Source organism: Bubalus bubalis, chromosome 11 (assembly GCF_019923935.1).
Source record: "Bubalus bubalis isolate 160015118507 breed Murrah chromosome 11, NDDB_SH_1, whole genome shotgun sequence".
Taxonomy (NCBI): Eukaryota; Metazoa; Chordata; class Mammalia; order Artiodactyla; family Bovidae; genus Bubalus; species Bubalus bubalis.
The window spans coordinates 41,241,825-41,264,783 of record NC_059167.1 but is presented as its reverse complement, the minus strand read 5'-3'; the positions used below and the strand labels follow the sequence as shown (position 1 = coordinate 41,264,783).

Sequence of the window (22,959 nt, the reverse complement as noted above, 5' to 3'; positions counted from 1 at the left end):
TTGAGGATTGTATTTCCTTTTTAAAAACATTTTTGATGTTTTGCTGCACCATCCCTGCTGTCATTTTTTGCTAGTTACTGCTTGTTTATTTGGATACTTCACAGACCATTTTTAACTTATCTGATTGCAAGCTTGGGTCTTAGTAACTGATATATGTTCTTTAGAAATGTGAGATAGCATTTGTGGTCATCAGAATTGTGAAGGTGGCCCCTTCCATGCTCATATCCCATGAAATCTCCTCCCCTTGAATCTGAGCTCGACCTATGAGTATGATGGGATTGCCATTCCAATGACTAGGTTACCTATGTGTTTGGCAAAGTGAAGGGACTTTGATTATATAATTAGAGTCTCATGATCAGTTAACTTCAAGTTAGAAGGAAGATTGACCCAGGTAGGGCTGACTTAAGCAGGCAAGCCCTTTGAAAGATGACCTAGAGGTAGGAGGTTTCCTCTCCTGTTGGCCTTCAAGAAGCAAATGACCGTGAGTTCTATAGCAGCAAGAAAATGAATTTGACCAGCAAATGCATAAGCTTGGAAGAGGACCCCAAGCCTCAGATAAGAACAAAGCCCTGGACTTGCCTGGTGGTACTGCTAAGTCACTTAAGTCGTGTCCGACTCTGTGCAACCCCACAGATGGCAGCCCACCAGGCTCCCCTGTCCCTGGGATCCTCCAGGCAAGAACATCGGAGTGGGTTGCCATTTACTTCTCCAATGCATGCAAGTGAAAAGTGAAAGTGAAGTCGCTCAGTCATGTCCGACTCTTCGCAACCCCATGGACTACAGCCTACCAGGCTCCTCCGTCCATGGGAGTTTCCAGGCAAGAGTACTGGAGTGGGGTGCCATTGCCTGGTAGTACAGTGGCTAAGAATCCACCTGACAATGCAGGAGACATGGGTTCAATCCTTGCTCTAGGAAGATCCCACATGTCATGGAGCTACAAAGTCTGTGCACCACAGCTACTGAGCCCTTGCTTTAGAGCCCACAAGTCAAAACTACTGAGCCCTCATGCCACAACTGCTGAAGCCAAAGTGCCTAGAACCTGTGCTTTGCAACAAGGGAAGCCATGGCAGGAAGCCTGCACACTGCAGTGACGAGTTGCTTCCTGCTCAGCACAACTCGAGAAAGCCTGCATGCAGCAATGAAGACGCATCACAACCAAAAATTAATTAAAAAAAAAAAACAAAAAACACAGCCCTGACCAACACCTTGACCGCAGAGTTGTGAAACCCTGAGCAGAAAACCCAGTTAAGCTGTGCCTGTACTCTCAACCATAGAAACTGTGAGATAATAAATGGGTATTGTTTTATGCTGATACATTTGTGATAATTTATTATGCAGCAACAGAAAACTAATACAGCACCCTATTTGGATTTTGTATTTGAAAGGGTAAAAGCATACTGCACTTGCAATGCATGGGTTCATACAAACTTAATCACATTATTATAATTACCCATCCTTCTATGCATAATATCAATTCTGAGTTTTATTCCGCTCAGGAAATAAAACTCCAGAACCTATTAAAATTATATTTGTCCATTCCTGAGCCTCAGCAAATAAAATATGCAAGGCAGTAGTGGTAAATTCAATTCAGCATTTCTCTTCTCTACTACTTTTTCTACCCAGGAGAGAGTCATAAGTTAGAAAAACAAAATCTAAAAAAAAAAAAAGCCCAAATGGAACACAGTTAAACTTATCAGTGGCTGTGTGGTGGGATCAACTTTTTCTACAGTGATATTTTAGCTACTTATGTTATAAATAAGTGCAACAAAATATAATGGTATAATATCTCATATTTTTGAGTACTTTATAAAACTTTTAAAAGTTTATTTCATATGACCTTCACAATATATGTCACTTCAAACGTGAATTAATAACCAAACACAGCCTAGCAAGCTAGTAACTTGTTAATTTATATATTTGATTTTTTAAATATTGTTTTTGCATAATAACAGCTGTCCTTCGTTAATCTTGTTTTCTCTCCAGATTCAATCCTTAACTGGTTTCTTGTGCATTTTTCTAGAGGTATTCTATGCAGTTACAAATAGATATTCAAACATGATACATTACTTTTGGGAATTTGTATTTTACTAACAATTGATATATTTTGTTGGAATTGAATAATTTACCGGGATAGAGTTTTAAAGGACATTCTCCCAAGTTGTACCCATAGTTCCTTGCTCATTTGTAAATTTGTGTATTTAAATTTTATCCTTTGACTTTCCTCTTTTTTTCTTTTAGCAATAGCAACAAACAGCACTTGAGTTTATCAAGTGCAGTTTTTGTCTGTTCTAAAAAAATAATGTCGAACAGTTAAGTATTTACCATAAAGTACTCAGTTTTTAATACACAAGATCTCGTTTTCTTGTAACAATCCTCAAAGGCAAATCTTTTAATAATGCTCATGTTACATAGGAGAAAATGGTTCTTCAGCAGGCCAGGTAATAAGCCTTCCACTAGTAAGAGGGAAAACTGAGACTCAGCTCCTCTCTTTCTGACTCCAGAACCTCAGCTTTTGATGTTACCTCCCCGCTTTTCTTCCTTAATGTCTTCTTCATGCTTTCCCTTAGTTACTTCGTACAGTTTCTAAATTCTTGAATGGATCATTAATTTTCATTTTCCTTATTTATTGATAAATCCATTTATGGATATAAATCTACCTCCAAGCCTGCTTTATCAGCATAAAATACATTTTGTTATATGGAATTCTCAATGTCATTTTTGCTAAATAGTCAAATGTGTTCTTTCTTTCTTTTTTAAAATGTTGTTTATTTATTTATTTCTGGCTCTGCTGGGTTTTCACTGCTGCTTGGGCTTTCTCCAGCTGCAGCAAATGGGGGCTAATTTCTAGCTGTGGTGCTTGGGCTTCTACCTGTCGTGGCTTCTCTTGTGAAGCACAGGCTCTGGGCACGCAGGCTTCAGAAGTCTCTAGGGCACAGGCCCAGTGGCGGTGGGCGCAGGCTTCAGAAGTCTCTAGGGCACAGGCCCAGTGGCGGTGGGCGCAGGCTTCAGAAGTCTCTAGGGCACAGGCCCAGTGGCTGTGGGCGCAGGCTTCAGTAGTCTCTAGGGCACAGGCCCAGTGGTGGTGGGCACAGGCTTAGCTGCGCCACAGCATGTGGGATTTTCCCAGACCAGGGATTGAACCTGTTTCTCTTGCATTGGCAAGTGGATTTTTTACCACTGAGCCACGAGGAAAGCCCTATTTCTTTCTTTTTTGACCTGAAATAATTAGAAATTTATTTTTGCAGTAAGGTTTTTCATGTTGTTTATATATTTGTATATATGATTAGTTTTATTTATTGTGATAAAAGTGCAATATTTCCTATTTCTACATTTTAGAATTAACTGAGTTATCTAATATGTAATTTGTTTTTATAAACATTCTATAGATTTCTAAAAGACAGTGTAGTCTTTGTGGGTGAGCATTATGTACCTATTAAATCCATTTTTAAAAAATGTAGTTTGAATTCTTCTATACTTGATCTGTCAAAGGTAGTGATATAGGTGAGGTATTTCCTAAGAAAATTGGCTTTTGTAGTGTCTCTCCTCATATTCAGCAATTCTTATATTATTTATGTCAATATGATATATTATTTATTTACATAAAGTTCCATCTTATCATAGCTATATTGTGACTGTATATCTTTTATAAATATAAAAAATGATGCTCTCTTGTCCTCCCTAATTCTTTTAATCTTAAACTTTGAAATTAAGATTATCAACTCTATTCTTTTTGTTTCAATGTCTCTATATATCTTTATTTATTCTTTTGTTTTTAACCTTTTTTGATATATAATTTAGAATATTATGCTAGCAGATAGAATACTGTTTAATTTTGTTTTATTATTAAATTTGAGAATCTGTTAAAAAAGATGCACACATTTGTCTTTTCTGTTTATTTCTTGTATGTTTGTCTTCTATTCTATAACATGATTTCTCTTTTTTTAATGATAATTTTTTTCTGACATTTTGGGATTATTTTTTCCCTCTTTTTATGTTCTTTAATGCATCAGGATTTACACACAATGTTTTAAATTCTGTTAGGAGACAAATTTAAGCTATTAAAAAACTGTACTAGAACCCAGAATTATCAAAATTATTAATGCCAATGAGAAAATAGTGTCCATCGATCTTCCCCTGTGAGAAATACTGAGTCATTAGTGCTCCTCCTGTTTTGTGGAGAAACAGACATAAACTGAGTGGACAGGTGAAGAGAAGAGTGGAACTCTGAAGTCAAACTAAATTTATTTCACTTATCTTTCCCCTTTTTTTGTATGCATAGGAACCATATATGACTTAAAATTCTATACCTGCTTAAGACTAAAAATTATATCTCAATTAATATAACAAAATGCTAAGTGATAGAATATTATATCATAGTTTAAACGGCAGAGATTTTTATTCCTTAATGGGCCCTAAAATCGGAGAAGGCGATGGCAACCCACTCCAGTACTCTTGCCTGGAAAATCCCATGGGTGGAGGAGCCTGGTAGGCTGCAGTCCATGGGGTCATGAAGAGTCGGACATGACTGAGAGACTTCACTTTCACTTTTCACTTTCATGCATTGGAGAAGGAAATGGCAACCCACTCCAGTGTTCTTGCCTGGAGAATCCCAGGGACGGGGGAGCCTGGTGGGCTGCTGTCTATGGGGTCGCACAGAGTCAGACACGACTGAAGTGACTTAGCAGCAGCAGGGCCCTAAAATAGTGTGTTTAGAATGGTGTTGTAGATAAGATGAAGGAACATATTGTATGTTCTTTTTGAAAACGTTTTTTTCTGCATTAAAAAAGGGAGACCGAGTTGGTTGCACCATCAGAAATCCTAACGAGTTAAGAATGACCAGCACACCTTCCCCAAGTGAGTGAAAGTCACTCAGTTGTGTCCAACTCTTTGTGAAACCATAGACTGTAGCCCTCCAGTCTCCTCTGTCCATGGGATTCTCCAGGCAAGAATACTGGAGTGATTTGCCATGCCCTCCTCCAGGGGATCATCTTTCCAACCCAGGGATCGAACCCAGATCTCCTGCATTGCAGGCAGATTCTATATTGTCTGAGCCACCAGGGATGCCCACACCTTCCCTGGAGAGATTTTACCTGTAGATCAGAGCTGGCAGCTCTGGGGCAGCTGCTGGCCCCGGGGGAATGCCTGGGTCGGTTGCTTGGGCCTGAGCCCTCTTGGTTTGACCTCTTGGCTCTTACTGCAACTCATGGAGATGCCCTGATCTGTCAGGACTGGGACATCTGAGTCACACGCAAAGAGGAATTTCTCCTGTTCTCCACTTGGGAATCCAGACGGGTTCCATCCTCATGTCAGTGTGCCCCCAGCATCTCTGCAGAAGGAGATGGAAATATCCAGATGGGCTGGCTCCAGGTGAGCTGTGGGGGGCAGCAAGCAGCCTGTGGACACTCAGTCTGACAATAAGCAGATGTGCCTATCTTCTGTGATGGACACAGGGACCTCCACCTCACCACCTGATTATCGTTACAATCCTCCTATTTAACTTTAGCTAAAGGTCTCATTGGAGAAGGCGATGGCAACCCACTCCAGTACTCTTGCCTGGGGAATCCCAGGGACGGGGGAGCCTGCAGGGCTGCCGTCTATGGGGTCGCACAAAGTCAGACACAACTGAAGCGACTTAGCAGCAGCAGCAAACGTCTCATTGCTAGCATCTTGCAGTGCCAGTTTAGCAGCCCAGCATCCTAACAACAGCAAGACCCAAGGACGGGCTTACCCATCTGAGTTTTCTTCTCTGTGTTACGAGAAGTTGTGCGCTGAGGGCTGATTTTGTCTCTGGCTCAGCCTCTATGGCTGGCACATATCATTCTGGTGCCTTTCAAGGACACCTATGAGATTCTCTCCTGCAACACCCATGTCTGCTGTGAGTGCTCACTGGATACACCTTGTGGCTTCTCCCAATAGCCCTTCTTGGTATTCATCCCAGTGCTGCACTGTATCTCTCCTACCTTCAGCTTCTTACCTCTTCACATGCAAACTGCAGGCAGGGGTTAGTGGAATCCTCCCAGGGTCTCTTGCAATTATTTCCTGTGACACTGAGTTATTCTCAGGAGCATTGGTTGCAAGCTGACCTTTTCTAGCTTCCATAGATCTCATCTCATATAAACGCAAGCTTGCTTGTGTTTCTAAAAATGTATAAAGGACATGGCTTCTTTTCTTGGTTTCCTGCTATGATGCAGAACTTTCCTATTTGTGTGTTTCTTTGGTCATTTCAGAGAGGATCTGCGAGCCGATGGAGAAAGAGAAACAGACACCTTTGCTCTAGTTGTGTCTTTTGTTTTGTTGGGTATAATAGAAATCTGGTCATTCTGCACTTGGAGTGCAGGTTTACTGGGTTGGCCAAAAAGATCATTTGAGTTTTTCCATGTTATGGAAAAACCCGAACAAACTTTTTGCCCCACCCAAATACAAAGAGAAATACCATGCAAATTAGTGATTGAATATTTCTATCTGAGACTTAGGGAAGCTCTGAGTTAGAGATATACATTTAGAGGTCTTCCTTGGTGGTCCAGTGCTTAACAGTTTGCCTTCCAATGCAGGAGGTGTGTATTCTATCCCTGGTCAGGGAGCTAAGATCCCCACCTCATAGCCAAAAAAACCCAAAACATAAAAAGAAGCAATATCATAACAAATTCAATAAAGACTTTAAAAGTGGTCCATATAAAAAATCTTTTTTAAAAAGGAAAGAAATATAAATTTAGAGGCATCAGCCTGTAGTGGGAGTCACATCACAGTAATAAGGAAGTCTGCCTAAAGCAGTAGTTCCAAAATCTCGTGGATCATCAAAATATACAGATTCCTTGGTCCCTCTCCTATAGATTCTAATTTAGTAGGCTTATGATTGCCCTCAGGAATCTATAATCTTTTTTAAAACCTTCCATTGAAAGAGTTCTAAGCTTGAGTATTAAGGGAAGACATTGTAAGACAATGCTCCTAGTATGTTCCTCTTTATATAAGAAAGTTTTATATCTATGGGTATCTGGCTGTGTTGTAGAATGGTGGCAGGGTCATCAACTGATAAAGTGGTGAAGATTTTGAAAAGTCATTGTGAGGCAAGTGTAGGGAAGCTGATGAGACACATGTACAAAATGAGGGGACAGAGGAAGTTGGACATCAATGAACATGAATGTGTACCTTCTCCTTCTTGCTCAGAAGCCCGATTGTGAACTTAGAGACTGTAGGAGGTTGGGCAAATAGAGTTGGATAAATCAAAGGACAAGGACAGGACACTGAGGGCTACAGAAACCCGTTGGCAGCTGACCATACTCCCATCTTTTCAATTTTCTGCTGCCCTAACCTGTTTCCCTGCTCTTGACCTCAGGATCACCCATCCCTTTTTCTCTCAGTCCATGTACTCCTCCTTGGTTAATTTCTCCTTTGTTATCCCTTCAGTCACTATCTCATCAATAACCTTCAAAAAATTAAATAACTAATTTAAGGTAATAAAACTAATAAATGATGAGACTGAGATTTTAACTTAGGCCAATCTGTTTTTTTTTTAATCACTACTTTATTTGACCCCTGCAGTTGGCATGGTGATGCCCCACCCAGGCTCTGTTTAATAAAGGCCTTATTGCCTCAGCATCTGGGAGTGCTGTCAGCAGACAGCCTTCAACTGTCCAGCCCTTGGGGATGACTCAGCTGCAGAGACCTGCCACGTCCAGATTCATACCCCTTCCTAGGCCACCCACCTTCAGTGACTGACGTATGTGACTGATGTATGTGGGAGTGTCAAGGTCTGGTCCTCTCAGACCCCCTTGGGACTACTCTGAATGAACCTCTGTCTCCAGAGCTCCCTGTGGGGTCACTGAGGCTGTCCTTGGGACTGCATTTCAGCTCACCTTTCCCTAACCCTTCCTGCTTTCTCCTCCTGCTTCCAACGGGACTCCTTAATAAACATGCTCCATGCTAAACTTTCTGTTTCTTAGGAGACCTAACAGCTTCTCCAAGAAACAAGAGCCAGAATTTCCTGTTACAGAAGTCAGATGACTTCTCACTGTTTCCAGAGACCCTCTCAAGCGTTTCTGAGAAGTGTCAGGGCCCAGATGAAAAGCTGGGTGCCTTGTCCTGGTCACCAGGATAGCATCTAACCATTTGAATTTCAGGTACAGAGGACCGAAGAGAGAGGGTTAACCCAGGCCTGAGTTAAGTCCAATGGTGTCAGATTCGGAATACAGATACCCTGCTTCTTATGCTTTGCTGTTTCCCTTTTCCCTCCCTAGTCATCCTTCTGAGGCCAGAGTCTGACTTGAAATCCTAATGTTGAACCCTAGCTTTAAACAACCTGCAAATAAGTGAGGCAACTGATTGGAATTTTCAGGCTCACATCTGATAACACCATTGCAGTGTGATTTTAGTGACTGAAAGGAAAAAACAAGACCAGAGCAAACGAATTTGAGTGCTTTTATTTCATGTTGACTTTTCCCCCCTCCTATTTTTTAATCATTTACAATAAACAGTCACAATATGTCAGGGAAAAATAATCAACGCATCCATCAGAAAAAAAATTTCGGTAGTTTTTAATGTGATTAAGTATTGTATGAATACTAACAAATGAAAACAATCAATACTTATATATTCCAAATTTGCAAATTTTTCTACATCAAATTTTAATTGTCTTTTAACTCTCTACAATCATTATATAAAGTAACTAAAAATATGATTCAGGATATATTTCTTTATAACAGTTTGAAAATGTGTGATATTTGGTTTCCAATTAGACATCTATGAAGACTTCATCTATGCTAACAACTTAATTAGAAAAAAATATTCAAAGTAATAAAATGTCTAAATATTTAGTAGGGAAAGCAATTAAAATGTATATATTAAGAACAGAATATATTGCATATTTAATCAGAATATATTTTGCTTCCTCTTTCAGCTAATGTATTTTTCAGTCAGCCCCAAATTGAAGCTGTATGTTATCAGCAATTGCTCAGATCACTCTCAGTATATAATCTGTTATATAAAATAACCTTACTTAGGTAAGTGTTTTAAACATTGTGGAGACTCAGGTTACCTCTTAAAGTTTTTAGTTATTGATTTTCAAATCTTCTTTGTGAGTGTAAGCTTCTCAGAAGGCAAGTATAATCATGTTTCCTGCCCAGTTGGTCTTTTCCTTTGATAACCACCCATGGTTACTATACCAGCCTGTCAATAAGCATTTAATGAGAAACTGCTGTGGGACTGAGGCCACTACCAGGCCCTATAAGCAAATAAAAGATTAGGTGTGCCTGGAAAATCTTAGGATAAGTTGAGTTTTCATGGGCGTAATAAGCCAGCATATGTTTGCTCAATTTTCATGTTTTTAAATAGCATTGACAAGATGTTTTACTAGGGGTAGCATTGGCTTTGACACCCCCTTAAACTGATTAAAAAAAATAGTTCCCATTAAGTAATAATTTAAAAATGGCAAAATTTACTTGGAAGCCTATAGTATAGTCTTCTCGGTTTGAATGTCCACAGATCACATTTACAACATAAAGTACTGGAACTTGTTTCCTAATTATCCATACATTAAATTAAAATGTGTTCTAATCCTTTATCTTTAAGGATAAAGATCTTTTAAGAGTAAAATGTCAGGACATTTTTGTGATTTCCTCTAACTAGTAAGACAGGAGGGAGGTTCTTCGTGAGGATTTCCAACCAAGCCATGTACAACCAATCTGATATAGATCCTTTTCTTGCCACTGGAAGGCTCCTGACAGCATGGAAGAAAAATAAAGAACAAACATGACAATTAGTACCAACAGTAACATCATTAGCTATCTGAGCTATATAATAACAAGTAGCCTAAACCTTATATATGCCTCCTCCACAAAATGAAAGCACTGAAATTATTTTGAATATAGATGTTAAACTGAGATGTTTCTCAGATAATACAAATATTTACAAACCAGAAAAATAGGCCCGGACATTGTAATAGAATAGAAAGTGTAAAAGTGAAAAGTGAAAGTGTTAGTGGCTCAGTCATGTCCAATTCTTTGCCACCCTGTGGACTGTAGCCTTCCAGGCTCCTCTGTCCATGGAATTCTTCAGGCAAGAACACTGGAGTGGGTTGCCATTCCCTTCTCCAGGGGATAGTCCCAACCCAAGGATCAAACCTGGATCTCCTGCATTGCAGGCAGATTCTTTACCATCTGAGCCACTAGGGAAGCCCAGTAGAATAGAGGCAAAGCATAAATAGATTTTCACTCTTTAAATAAAAAATGTGATCAATCAATACCTCTCCCCATTTTTCTAGGGGTGGGGGAAGGATTTTTGCTAATATTTTAGAGCTCTTATTATATTTGGGAGAAATAGCTATTTGGGCTCTATCACCCAACTCAGGAGACCAGTCTATCTCTTAGATGAATAGTCTTCCAGTGTAGACCTTGCTTGAAGACATACTTACCCTTGTACCTAGGAGTTAGATCATGAGATATAAATGTGAAATTGCTGGTTTTCTTGTTTAGCAATGAATCTTTAGATAAACATTCATATTTCCAGCAGGTATGCCCCTAATATTTGTGGGGTGGAGGACAAAGAGTGGAAATGGAAAAGCCCACTCTTTTTTCTCCTGCCCTGGCCTCTTCCCACATGGTAAGGAGCCTTGAGAACATGCCATGGACTCCACATCTCAGGAGCAGCTATCCAGGAAAGGGGCCTGTGAACCTTGGCCAACTTGGGGCTTAATTGGCTGGGAATTCCAGGGTCAGATTCCTAGAGAGAGGTCTAGACAGGGAATGAGGGTTCTAGGTGTCGTGTGTCCTGGCCCTTTGGGTGGGGCATGTCTGGAGTAAAGTCCATATGGAGCCCTCTAAAGCCCTTGGGCCCCATTATCTTAGGGTGGTATTTATTTTCCTACATGTTCCAAATTTAACTTTCCACCCGAATAGTTTTGAGCTTTTATATTGATTAACCCATGTACCTGAGATTTCTCTGTAACAGTCTTAAATGTCTGCAATGATACTTACAGGACTATGAGATTAGCAGCTCTTGAGTGCTCCTGTAAGAGTTCGTTCAGTCGAACTTGGCGGTAACTCTGTGGACAACATTCAGATTTTGTTGAGGGTGGTTTCTCAGAATTATGAATGAGAATTTATCTTTTTTCCTCTAATTATAGACAAGTAGGAAAGCCTCATTAAAAAAAAAAAAAAGAAACCTTTTCATTCAGGTTTGGAAACTTAGTGTTTTAGAAACTCGTGGAAAATATTAGAAATATAAAGAATAAGACCACTGTGTTATGTTGTTAAGTTGCTAAGTCATGTCCAACTCTTTGTGACCCCATGGACTGCAGCATGCCAGGCTCCTCTGTTCATGGGATTTCCCAGGCAAGAATTCTGGAGTGGGTTGCCATTTCCTTCTCCAAGGGATCTTCCCGACCCAGGGATTGAACCTACGTCTCCTGCTTTGGCAGGTGCATTCTTTGCCACTGAGCCACCTGGGAAGCCCCATTGAGGTATAGGGGCTTATTAAATTCTAGAAAGAAAAAACAAGCAAGCAACATGGATAACAGTAAAAAGATGAGAATGGCCAGTGCTGGGAACAGGTTTGCTGTGGAAGAAACCTAACTTAATCTTGATACTAATTTGGTAAGCTAAACACATAGATTATACCCTAGTCTAATCTTTCTTTAAACTCTTTGATTTTTACCAGCACAGGAGACTGGTTTCAATGAAAGAGTCACCAAAAGACTCATTTGGAAAAATAACTACATTAACTATTTTGTAGTGATGAGAGTAATATTTATTATCACATTTCACTGGTTCAGAAGCCAAGGCTTAGATAAGTGATTTGTTCAATTATATGAAAAGCTTTTGTTAGAGCTGGGCACTTTGTCACACAGAGTTTATGATTCTTAGCTCAGTATTTTTTCTACTAAATTTGAAAGGTTTTTAATATCTCCTGCTCTAATTGGTTTATTTAAATTTTGTAATTTAGAGCTTCTTGAGGTCCTTTTCTTTGAATGTCTAATCCAATTCAGATGTTAATCCTTCTGCCTTATTCTTATGTCCTTGCCCTCTTCATCATCCTCACTGTTGCAACTTCATTCAGTTCAAGCCAGATGCAGGTAACTCCCATCTTATTGGGTTCTCTAGAAAAGCTCACCATTTCACATCCATCCTACAAGACGTTCCAGATCCAACATGCATATTCAGTGTTCCAGTTACAGATTTTCTCAGATCCCTATGTAAGTTTTTATAGCTAGATCAGGTTAAAATTCTTTTTATTGTGTAAAACTGTGAGCAATCTATATTTACTTTGCATATGTATTGACTGAAATTATTTTAGTCTGATGGGTCTGTCTCCTTTTCTATAAAATTAAATTGGAAAGAAGACTTCACAATATGTATCAATAGCCTGTTTTCAACTTAAAAAACTTGATTTTATACTAAAAAATGAAAGCAGTTTTCTAAATCCTCACATTCACTAATATGATTGAAAAAGGACTTGAAATATGCAGAAACCCTAGATTGCGAATAAGTGAAATTCTATAATAGATACATTACTTCTCGATCTTTAAATCAACCACTGTTTTATTTTTCAGCTAGTTAGATAGCAAAGTAAAGATTAAGGAAGAAAAGTCCTTACCTTTTCCTTGACTGCTTCCAGTTCTGCATCTGTAATTTTCCACGGAGTTTCTCTCTTTAATTTCTCAGCAGTTGTTAAATCTTTGCAGCTTTCATGGAGACGATATGGTTCAATCATTTCTTCAAAGACTTTCCAGCTGAAATTGGAATTATAAAAGAGGCCTCACAGTGGGAAACTAACTCATTATTTCACAGATACTCCAGGTGTGACTAGGTATGCTGGCTGCAGAATCAGAGCTGAATGTCATGCAAATCTTCTAAGAATTATCTTTGCAGGAGACTGTGAGTAAAACCATGGCTATCATAGTGCTTCCCTACCCAAGGAAAGACCTTAAGGGGTATGAGGCCTTGATAGCCTACTAGGTATTATTAATAAATCCTCAATATAAACACACAAACACATAGATGGTAATTACTCTGCAATTACACGTTCTACATAGTATAGTCAAAGGCACAGTTTTAACGTAGACACTTTAGCCCATAAATGAGTTTCCATTTGCTTATTTTACAGGTTCTATGGGAGATGTTCATGAATTAATGTAGGAGATGAACCAGCATCCCTGAGGGTTAGATAGGGTTGCCCTCCTCACCTTTAGCCCACATGGCAGCTCCCACCTTATGGCAGGAGGCTGTGGGTAGGTCGGAGAATAGTGAGTGAGTGAGTTTAATGGCTATAGAACAATCTGAATGTTTGCTCTAAATAATGCTGCCTTTGTCCTTCTGCTGTCTGATGTTTCTGCCTGAGATGTTCAAATGGCTATTGTTCAGGTGCACATTAGAGGAAAGAACAAAAATCAATAACATTTTAAAATCTGAGGCCATTTTAGAGCAATTAAGAAAAAATCATTGACTAGAAAATTAGGAGCAGTACCTCAGAACTGTAGAACATTTTAAAAATTGCTGAAAAATCTCATTCTTATCTATCATAAGAATCTCATAAGATTTATTTTTAAATGATAGCACAAAACAAAACATAATTTATAGGAGTAGTTGTCTTCCCTATGCTACTATAAGATGATCTCAAATATAAATAGTTTTCTTTGGTTTTATATATCGTGGCTTACTTAAAACTTAATAACTTTGGAATGAATGATAATTAGAATTAATGTGCTTTTAGGTTAAGGAATTAAAGCATGAAGCAATGATTTCAGTTTCCCAGATGGTGCAAGTGGTAAAGAACCTGCCTGCCAATGCAGAGATGTAACAGACGTGGGTTCGATTCCCTGGGTCAGGAAGATCCTCTGGTGGAGAGCATGGCAACCCACTCCAGTACTCTTGCCTGGAGAATCCCATGGACGGAGGAGCCTGGAGGGCTCCAATCCACAGGGTCACAAAGAGTCAGACATGACTAAAGTGACTTAAGTGAAAGTTAAGTTGCTCAGTCGTGTCCGACTCTTTGCGACCCCATGGACTGTAGCCTACCAGACCCCATGGACTGTAGCCTACCAGACCCCATGGACTGTAGCCTACCAGACCCCATGGACTGTAGCCTACCAGGCTCCTCTGTCCATGGGGTCGCAAAGAGTCGGACACGACTGAGCAACTTAACTTTCACTTAAGTCACTTTAGTCATGTCTGACTCTTTGTGACCCTGTGGATTGGAGCCCTCCAGGCTCCTCCGTCCATGGGATTCTCCAGGCAAGAGTACTGGAGTGGGTTGCCATTTCCTTCTCCAGGGGATCTTCCCAACCCAGGGATCGAACCCAGGTCTCCTGCATTCTGGGCAGACACTTTAACCTCTGAGCCACCAGGAAAGTAAAGTGACTTAGCACAATGATTTCAGTGGTCTCATCAGTTTTCCTGATTTAGGACTTGCAGATGAAAGTACAGAGATTACTAAGGAGTAGTTTGTTCCCACCAGTGTGCTGCTGTTAACAGATTGAAGAGATACTTAATGCAGTAGATTTCTGATGCTTTGACTTATTCAGAATGGTAGACAACGAGTAGGAAAGAATAAGACTGATATGCCCAATTATTGTTTCAACCATGTAATACTTTTATCTGCTATTTCTCCCAACAGTGCTGTGCTTTTAGAGACCTTGGTGGTCATCAGCGCAGAGGTGCTGGCCTAGGAGAGAAGAGCCTGGGTTCTTGCTCCAGTTCTTCCATTGTCCTCCTTGACCTGGATAACCTAGCCTATAACAGGGGTAACAATGGCTGCTCAGAGCTGGTGTGAGACTGATGCGAGTGTTAGTAGGATGATTTGGATGGCCGTGCTCTGAAAAGTATGCAGTGCCCTGTACAAGCAAGACATTCATTTTACTCAACAACCATGGGACTGAGGTTAGCAGTTGACGGTTTCTCTGTTTAAGCTTTACATACAATTATTTTGATCAGGGATAAGAGTTTTATTTGCCTCTCAGTCCAGGTGCTTTTTGGAAAGACCACTTCAAAAATAGTTTCCTAAGAAATGGAAAGTGGAATAAGATTGTTTGCTTGTCCCCCCAGGCATCCATACTATGTTTCTCCATTGTAGTTTGGATGGGAATGACTCTATCCTCAATATCAGCCAGTCAGCACAATTCTATCCCTTTTGCCAGCCAGATTGGCTAAATTGGGCACATAAGCCAGGCAAGCTTGATCTAGCATTTCACTGACTGCAATGAATGGCTCATAGCTTGGTGGTCCAAAGGTCCTTTTAGATTTCTATTTTGAGTCTCTATTAAATCTGCTCATTCTTATTGTTACAGTTGTTATTTAGTTGCTAAGTTGTATGCGACTGTTTTGCAACTCCATGAACTGTAGCCTGCCAGGCTCCTCTGTCCATAGGATTTCCCAGGCAAGAATACTGGAGTGGGTTGCCATTTCCTTCTCCAGGGGATCTTCCTGACCCAGGGATCAAACCTGAGTCTCTTGCACCTCCTCCATTGGCAGGTGGATTCTTTACCGCTGAGAAACTAGGGAAGCCCATGATCATTCTTATTATATCTTAAAATTGATTCTAGAATAGTTTAAGTATTCAGCTCAGTTCAGTTCAGTCCAGTCACTCAGTCGTGTCCGACTCTTTGCGACCCCATGAATTACAGCATGCCAGGCCTCCCTGTCCATCACCAACTCCCAGAGTTCACTCAGACTCACTTGAGAATGAATTCAATTAAAAAAATTTACTTATAGCTTTCCTGCCTTTCCCATCCTTGTTCCTCATAATAACAAGGTTAAACTGCATAAAAATTTCCCCTAAAATTCATATAAAATTTCTTCTCACACATTAATGTATTTGTTGTTTTTGTGATCACACTAGCATATTTAAACTAAATAATCTAGTTAATTGCTTCCAGTTTCTCTCGATTTCTGTTTAATGATTGCTGTCTTTTTGGCCTATGACTTTTAAGTCAGTCTATACAATAGAAAAAAGAATTTAACCACAAGAGCTTTTAAGTTTCCCCGGCCCAATTGTTTTCTCATTAACTTAGCTTTTTCCTCCCTTTCACCCTTACTCTACCGTATTTATAGATAACGTTTCTATGATAGAATGTCTCCATCAAGATTTACTCATGTTTTATGAGTAGTTGAAAGATCTATTAAAAGCAGCTGAAGGACGTTTAACATTAGCCTCCAACATGGAAATCACTGATGGTGAACTATTGCTAACACTGTGTGAAAATGAGTGATCAAGGAAGAACAGCAATCAGGAGATGGTTGTTAATGGTAGACCAGGGCTGTCTAGCCATAAGGCCCCTGTGAAAGCTGAAGTTGAGCCAGCGTTGTAAGATTTGGGCCCTGGGCCTGGGGTTGCATCAGGCCACTGAAGAGTTCTGTTCTCTTATTAAACCACTTCGAGGATTTGCCTTTTAAAAATTATCACAAAGATTCCAGGTGTGGTCAAGTGTGAAAGTGTTAGTCACTCAGTCATGTCCGATTCGTTGCAACCCCATCGACTGTACTTGCCAGGCTCCTCTGGCCATGGAGTTCTCCAGGCAAGAATACTGGAGTGGGTATCCATTCCTTTCTCCAGGGGATCTTACCTACCCAGGGGTGGAACCTGCATCTCCTGCATTGCAGATGGATTCTTTACCATCTGAGTCACCAGGGAAGTGGCCATTTGTGAGATTTACTGAATGACCATTCTCTGTTCTAAAACTTATCTTCAAATACTGGAAAAGGCATCGCCAGCATCAGACATGTGGCTGTTTTATCAAGTAACATGTCATCAGTTACAGCAGAAACTGAAAAGAGAAGGATGGTACTTCTAGCACACCTCTTCTTGGTTGCCTTCTGTCTTCACATCAGGATACATTAACTACAGTTATTCTGGTGAGAATGTTCTTTTTCCTTGCATCTTCCTCAACACCTTGAAATATCACAGAGAAAATCTCCAGAACTGTGAAAATGAATTAATTTTTTTTCCCTGAGAAAGGGAAATAGATCTCTTCATTGTAGGATGCAGAGCATATGTAAGCAACACCAAGTCAGAATGGTGTCTAAAGTCAAATTTAGAGACCAGGACAAAAGTACAAATGCCTTGGTCCTTTGTTTCTTATGACTGTACATAGAGTTTTCTCCTTGAGAAGAGGAAACCATGGAACAAAGGTCAGGGGTACGAAGATGAAGAGCGTTTAGGCTGTGATGGACACTCAAAGAAGGAAGAGGCATGGTTAGAGATGCAGCAACATCCTCAGTGATAGAACAGAAAGGATGGGTATACAGGTGACCATGGCTGCTGGGCAGAGACTAGTACAAAACAGAGGGAAGGATACAGAGACTTGGGTAAAAAAATCATATTGATGGGTAAAGAGGCAAAGGATATAGAAACAAATTAATCAGCAAGCATAGACAGTCCTTAGCTGCTGCTAAGACAAATACCAGCAAAAAGAATTCAGTTACAAGAAGCAGGTGACTGACTGATCTGTGGCCAGCATTGAGCCAGGGCTTATAGAGAATCCCAGTTCAGTAGGGGACACTGTGACTATGCTCTCGTAGTCGTTCAGTTGCTAAGTCATGTCTGATTCTTTGTGACCCTCATGGACTGCAGCATGTCAGGTTTCCCTGTCCTTCATTATCTCCAGAGTTTGCTCAGACTCATGGCCAATTGAGTTGGTGATGCTGTCTAAGCATCTCATCTTCTGTTGCCCCCTTCTCCTCCTCAACTATGCCCTAGACAACAGTAAACGGTCCTGTATTGGCAGAGAGCTGGCAGGCTGTGGTCTGGTGCTAAGTGGCACATACTGGGGAATCATTGTACCTGCTGTATTATAGAAGAGAATGTGTTTCCTCCAATTAGAGCTATCAGATGAGCCCGTTTGATCACATCACTACAAGTGCCAAGGGGCAATGACTTAGGAATTAAAATTCTTCAAATGAAATGTGCAAGGCTACCAGAGGTTACTGCATGACAATTTAGTTCATATAAAAATCTTAATTCCATTTACCAACGAGAATGATAAATCTGTTCTTAATTTTTCTTAACTTTATAACTGTAGAAATATAGGAATGAAAGGCATTAGTGGTATTTATGATATAAGGAAATATTACATCGTAATAATCCAGGTCAGCCCTGTCAATTCTAGCTTTCTTATTTCAGTTAAGACATTTTGTAAAGCTGTTTTAACTGACGCATAGCCTTAGAGGAATCAGGAATACCCTCAAATGACATGAGGTTCAAGGTTGCCATTTTGTCAATAAGAACGCATCTTAAATCTGGATAATTTTCAGTTAGTTACTAAGTTCATCTGGGATAACAGTGAATCAGAAGAAGGATAGAGCAAGAAGGTTTGAGGAATGTGGAGTTGCAACTCATCAAGAACTATAGGAGGAAGGAGAAATGGTGATTGACAGGAATGAGAAGAGGTCTAAGAGTCTAGCAAGGACCTATGCCATACTGAGACCTTTGTATCTCCTGTTTCCACCCTTGGAGACCCATGCCACACCAAATCAAATGTGCTAAACTGCATACAGATGCAATACTAAACATGATTTTGAACTGTAAACAATTGAAAATATTTTATAATTGTGAAGTCATTGCTCTAAATATTTTAATTTATGGTCTGTTGTAATTTCCAGATAATCTTCTTATACTTCTGGGAACTCCTGTGAAGATCTAACCTACAAATTGTTTTCAAATACCATGGACTTCACCAATTTAAAAATTAATGAGGTTAAAGTGATGCTGTTTTGAAGGCATTTAAACAATTATTTCAATTTTTTTTTTCATTTTAAAATTTTGGAACCAATACCTTTCCTTGCCAGGCTTCAGATAGTTTTAGAAATCCCCTTTGGGGGCTCTCATAGGCTTCCCATTCAGGATGCCCCACCAGTAACTTTAAATAATGTAGACTTACCCTGACTGCTCAGGTCAGAATTTTCTGAGCTTATGCTTCCTGCTACTGTTACCACCATAGAAAGCGTAACGTGAAAGGCAATTCTAAAATGCTAACTAAACGATGTTTCTGCAGTTGTTCTTCTCAAGCTCATCTTCACCTTAAAAACTTTTCCTTCCGTTAGAACTTGATAGCTCTGTGTCATGATTATTTAAAATCCCCTTTTATGTCATCCTATCAGGAAGTCACAGCAGTAAACCCATAACATTTTAACCTTCTAATAATCAACACAAAAGAGGAGAGAGTTTACCATGGATAAACAGTGCATCTTGTTAAATATTTCATACCTTTCTTTGTTTGGCTTAACGTTGATGTCACCAATGACATGGATGTCTGCAAATTTTATCCTAAATTTGCTCAGAAGGGAAGCCATTCTGAAAATACAAGACAGAAATGCTTCATCATTGAATATTTAGCTATTTTCAATCAAAGAGTTTTGTGTTTAAGACATCAAAAGCAATCATGTCTCATTTCAGCTTAGCTTTTGGACAAAGGCTTTGGTTAGTATTTGATTTCCACTGTAGCACTTGATGAATATGGATAATTGTGGACCAAATTCTTCCCCCAAAGGCAAAGAGAAATTTCTGTAGGTGCAGTCACTGGAAACAGCAAACCCACTCTGCATTCATGTTTCAGGGAAAAGGTGGTGGCACTGTCCACTCTTCCTTATCATTTGGGAAAAAGAAAACAAGTCTCAATACTTATTGATGATTACTGATAATGTTTATAGAGTTACTGACAATCTACTGACAAACCAATAATTATTATATATTATATCATTGTAGATTAAAAGTTTTTCCCGCTAGCAGCTGAACATTTTGATATAATTTCAAAGTTACAAAACATTATAAGAATAGTGCAAAGAAAGCTCAGATTCACCAGTTGTTTATGTTTTGCCCCATTTGATTTGTCATTCTCTTTTTCTCTGTCTACATCTCTCTATATTGTTTTTGCTTGCTGGCTTTCTATGTCCTACTTATTTGCCATTTTAAAGTAAATTACACATATCAGTCCCCTTTACCTCTAAGTACTTCAGTGAATATTTCCTAAGAGCAAGGACATTCATTCTCTTTTATGAACAGAGTACAGTTTCTGAAATCAAGAAATTTAACATGGATGCCCTGCTACTATCTTATCCACCAACCATTTTCAAATTTCATCACTTGTCTCAATAAGGTACAGAGGCTTTAAGAAAATATAAATTATTGTAGACCTCATGTTAGTTTCCATTTTACTATAATTTTCTTTAAGAGGAATTAGATATATATAATAACTTTCTAAGAAGGGGGAGACAATGTGAAAAAATGACTAAGAGCTGAAGAATTGATTCTTTTGAACTGTGGTGTTGGAGAAGACTCTTGAGAGTCCCTTGGACTGCAAGGAGATCCAACCAGTCCATTAAAGGAGATCAGTCCTGGGTGTTCTTTGGAAGGATTGATGCTAAAGCTGAAACTCCAATACTTTGGGCACCTGTTGTGAAGAGCTGACTCATTGGAAAAGACCCTGATGCCGGGACAGATTAAAGGCAGGAGGAGAAGGGGACGACAGAGGATGAGATGGTTGGATGGCATCACTCACTTGATGGGCATGTGTTTGAGCAAGCTTTGGGAGTTGGTGATGGACAGGGAAGCCTGGCACACTGTAGCCCATGGGGTCGCAGAGTCAGACTGACTGAGTGACTGAACTGGACTGAACTGAAGAGCCAGTCATTATTTTGTGATTTCTGGAAGTAGCCATTCCAGGAAGGGCTAGGACTTAGGCATGCCATGAGGGACTACGGGCTGCCAAAAGTCATTCTCCGGATTTCCTCCAGAGATCTTTGGATGCACCACACTCTTGGCATGCTTGTTGCTTTCACAACTAGAGATAAACTCTCATGACTAAATAAATAAGAAAGGAACAGACTTAGCACCATGGGACTTAGCTTATTTATTTATTTTAATCAGAAGAGTTACCAGCAGTCACCCATGTAAACACTTTCAAATTACAAGTGAGAAACTTGGGGGGGACCCAGACAGGTACAGTAACTGTTGCAAAGCCCTGCGTCTTGTCAGTACAGAGCTGGGGCTTGGACAGGGTGCCATCTCTGTTCTCTTCTAAGTGTGCGAGGCTAGAGGGACTGCCTCGAATTAACAGGTTTGACTCTCCCAGAAGAAACTGGACAGAATTTGGACACAGATGCCTTCAGGCTCTTCCTTTCTTGGATGCATTTACTAGTCAGAACAAAATAAACATTATACAAGATAATGATGCTTTCACTGAAAACTTGAGATGGGCTTCCATGCCAAATGCTTGTTGAAAGCATTTGTGGAAGGGGATAAAAGGACTTGAAGACAATGATTAGAAAAATTACGCAGATAATTTATTGACAGAAGCCAAGCAAGCCTAAGGCCTAGCATGGTGACTTTTTGTCTTTAAATTTATTGTGCCTCAAAGACACTTAAAGTTTTTTAAAATTAAAGCATTCAAGCAACAAACATCAAAAACGCTTCAACACAAGTGATAAATTACTTACGCAATTTTTTCTTCTTCAATGCGATTGATCTTCCCTCCAACATAGATTCTTAATTTACAGTCTTTCCATTTTTTTCTGAGAGTCAAGATATAGGGGATAAGGAGTGTTAACCCTGAAAAATAGAGTAAATTATGACAGAAAGGATGAGCATATCCAGTTGAAAGGAAATGAATAGCTTTATATCTGTATTCATTCCCACACTCATAGCTCCTAAATAATTTAAATCTTTAGAGAACACGGAAATGTTATTCTTTAACTGATACCGTTTTCATATACCTTCCCATGCAGTTTGTTAAATTTATCAACAAGAAATTCTGCTCTCTAGTGTATATTCTGGAATTTTTTACCTCCATCATCAAACAACCACCAAACATCAATTGTGCCTTTTCCCTGCTTCTTTTTAAATTGGGTGCTGGCCTCCACCAGTTTCTGGTTGAACTCCCCAACGTGCATTGACTGGATTGTGTTAATGCTGCTATCTGTAACGAAAGAGAAAGTAGTACATCCATTTGTCTTTTGAGGAAAGAAACAAAATAACTTGCCAATAAATCTATTCAGGAAAATAGAAGAAGGGTCATGATTTTGTGTTTTTTATACTTATGGGAAAATAGTGAGCCCTATTCTCCACAAAAGAAAAGATAAAGGTCAAATCCCACAATAATTTAGATCACCTTCCATAGTTCAGAGAAATTTGATATTGATCTTATGATTACAGCTTTTATTATAGAGTAGTGAATTTTTTCAGATCCTTAGTAATCTGTCTCAGTGCAGAATTATTATTTAGACATGTAGCAATGCTAAATTATCTGATACAAAACCCCAAATATCCTCATTTCCCTAAATTTCATATATAACTCAGGTTACAATATCAGATGTACTTAAAAGTATTAATAGAACATGTAGTTATTGGTTTTCTAGAGATAACCAAAGAATCAGAAGTATTCCTTCGCTAGACAATATGTTCATTTGAGCACAATTTTGGTATGAATTCCAGAAATGTCTGGATTATAAAGGTTGCTAGGGACCTTGAGCATCTCAACTCTCCATAACCCTTTGGTCCTAACATGGACCTGGCTTACTCTTCTGCTTTCTTTTCCTGGCATCTTGTGAGTCTAAGGTAAAGCCACTTGAGCTATTTGAATCTCTGCGAATGAGATGAAAAAGCCAGGAAATATGGATTAAAATTACCTCTTCTTGAGTTACAGTTAAGGGTGTACATAAAGTACTTAAAAATATTTTAATGCTATTTCCACCCTAACATGGACGCAGTGAAAGTGTACCAGGGAAGTAGGGCAGTGTTTACCAGAGCCCTCATTCCTATTCGCCAGTAGGTGTTTCTTTGCTACAGCCTATGTATTATTTCTCATTTCCACATCTTTGAAAGTTGTGACTTCATTGCTCTATTTCAAAGCGGTAGTGTCAGCATCGTGCTGAGAGCAGAGCTGACAGCCTCGTTAGAGCTTCCTCTCTGATCTAAGAGGGTCTCAGGATGCTTTGTTCTGTCTTTTGCTGTTTCCAAGGTGGGGCTGGTCAGTTCTGAAGC

General features: G+C 39.5%; 1 protein-coding gene and 1 long non-coding RNA gene across 10 annotated transcripts in view; one reads left to right on the top strand and one right to left on the bottom strand.

Annotated features, from left to right (window-relative positions):
- The window catches only part of LOC102409612, a 92,806-nt gene that overhangs the window by 15,078 nt on the left and 54,769 nt on the right, over nucleotides 1-22,959 (top strand). The window contains exon 5 of one of the 3 annotated variants that reach the window (XR_329249.4): nucleotides 14,605-16,457. The exons of the other annotated variants lie outside the window; for them this stretch is intronic. This is a non-coding gene — a long non-coding RNA (uncharacterized LOC102409612). Of the gene's footprint in view, nucleotides 1-14,604; nucleotides 16,458-22,959 lie in introns of those variants that run through there. 3 annotated transcript variants of the gene reach the window in all.
- The window catches only part of SLC12A1 (solute carrier family 12 member 1), an 87,707-nt gene continuing 74,324 nt past the window's right edge, over nucleotides 9,577-22,959 (bottom strand). For 6 of the 7 annotated variants that reach the window (XM_044924984.2, XM_044924983.2, XM_025295540.3 and 3 more), the window contains 6 exons: nucleotides 21,764-21,895; nucleotides 21,417-21,528; nucleotides 19,189-19,275; nucleotides 12,586-12,721; nucleotides 10,968-11,035; nucleotides 9,577-9,712 (listed from right to left, as the gene is read on the bottom strand). In XM_044924984.2, the coding sequence (XP_044780919.2) occupies nucleotides 9,577-9,712; nucleotides 10,968-11,035; nucleotides 12,586-12,721; nucleotides 19,189-19,275; nucleotides 21,417-21,528; nucleotides 21,764-21,895 (671 nt within the window). Of the gene's footprint in view, nucleotides 9,713-10,967; nucleotides 11,036-12,585; nucleotides 12,722-19,188; nucleotides 19,276-20,978; nucleotides 21,115-21,416; nucleotides 21,529-21,763; nucleotides 21,896-22,959 lie in introns of those variants that run through there. The other variant, XM_044924986.2, reaches the window with a different exon arrangement.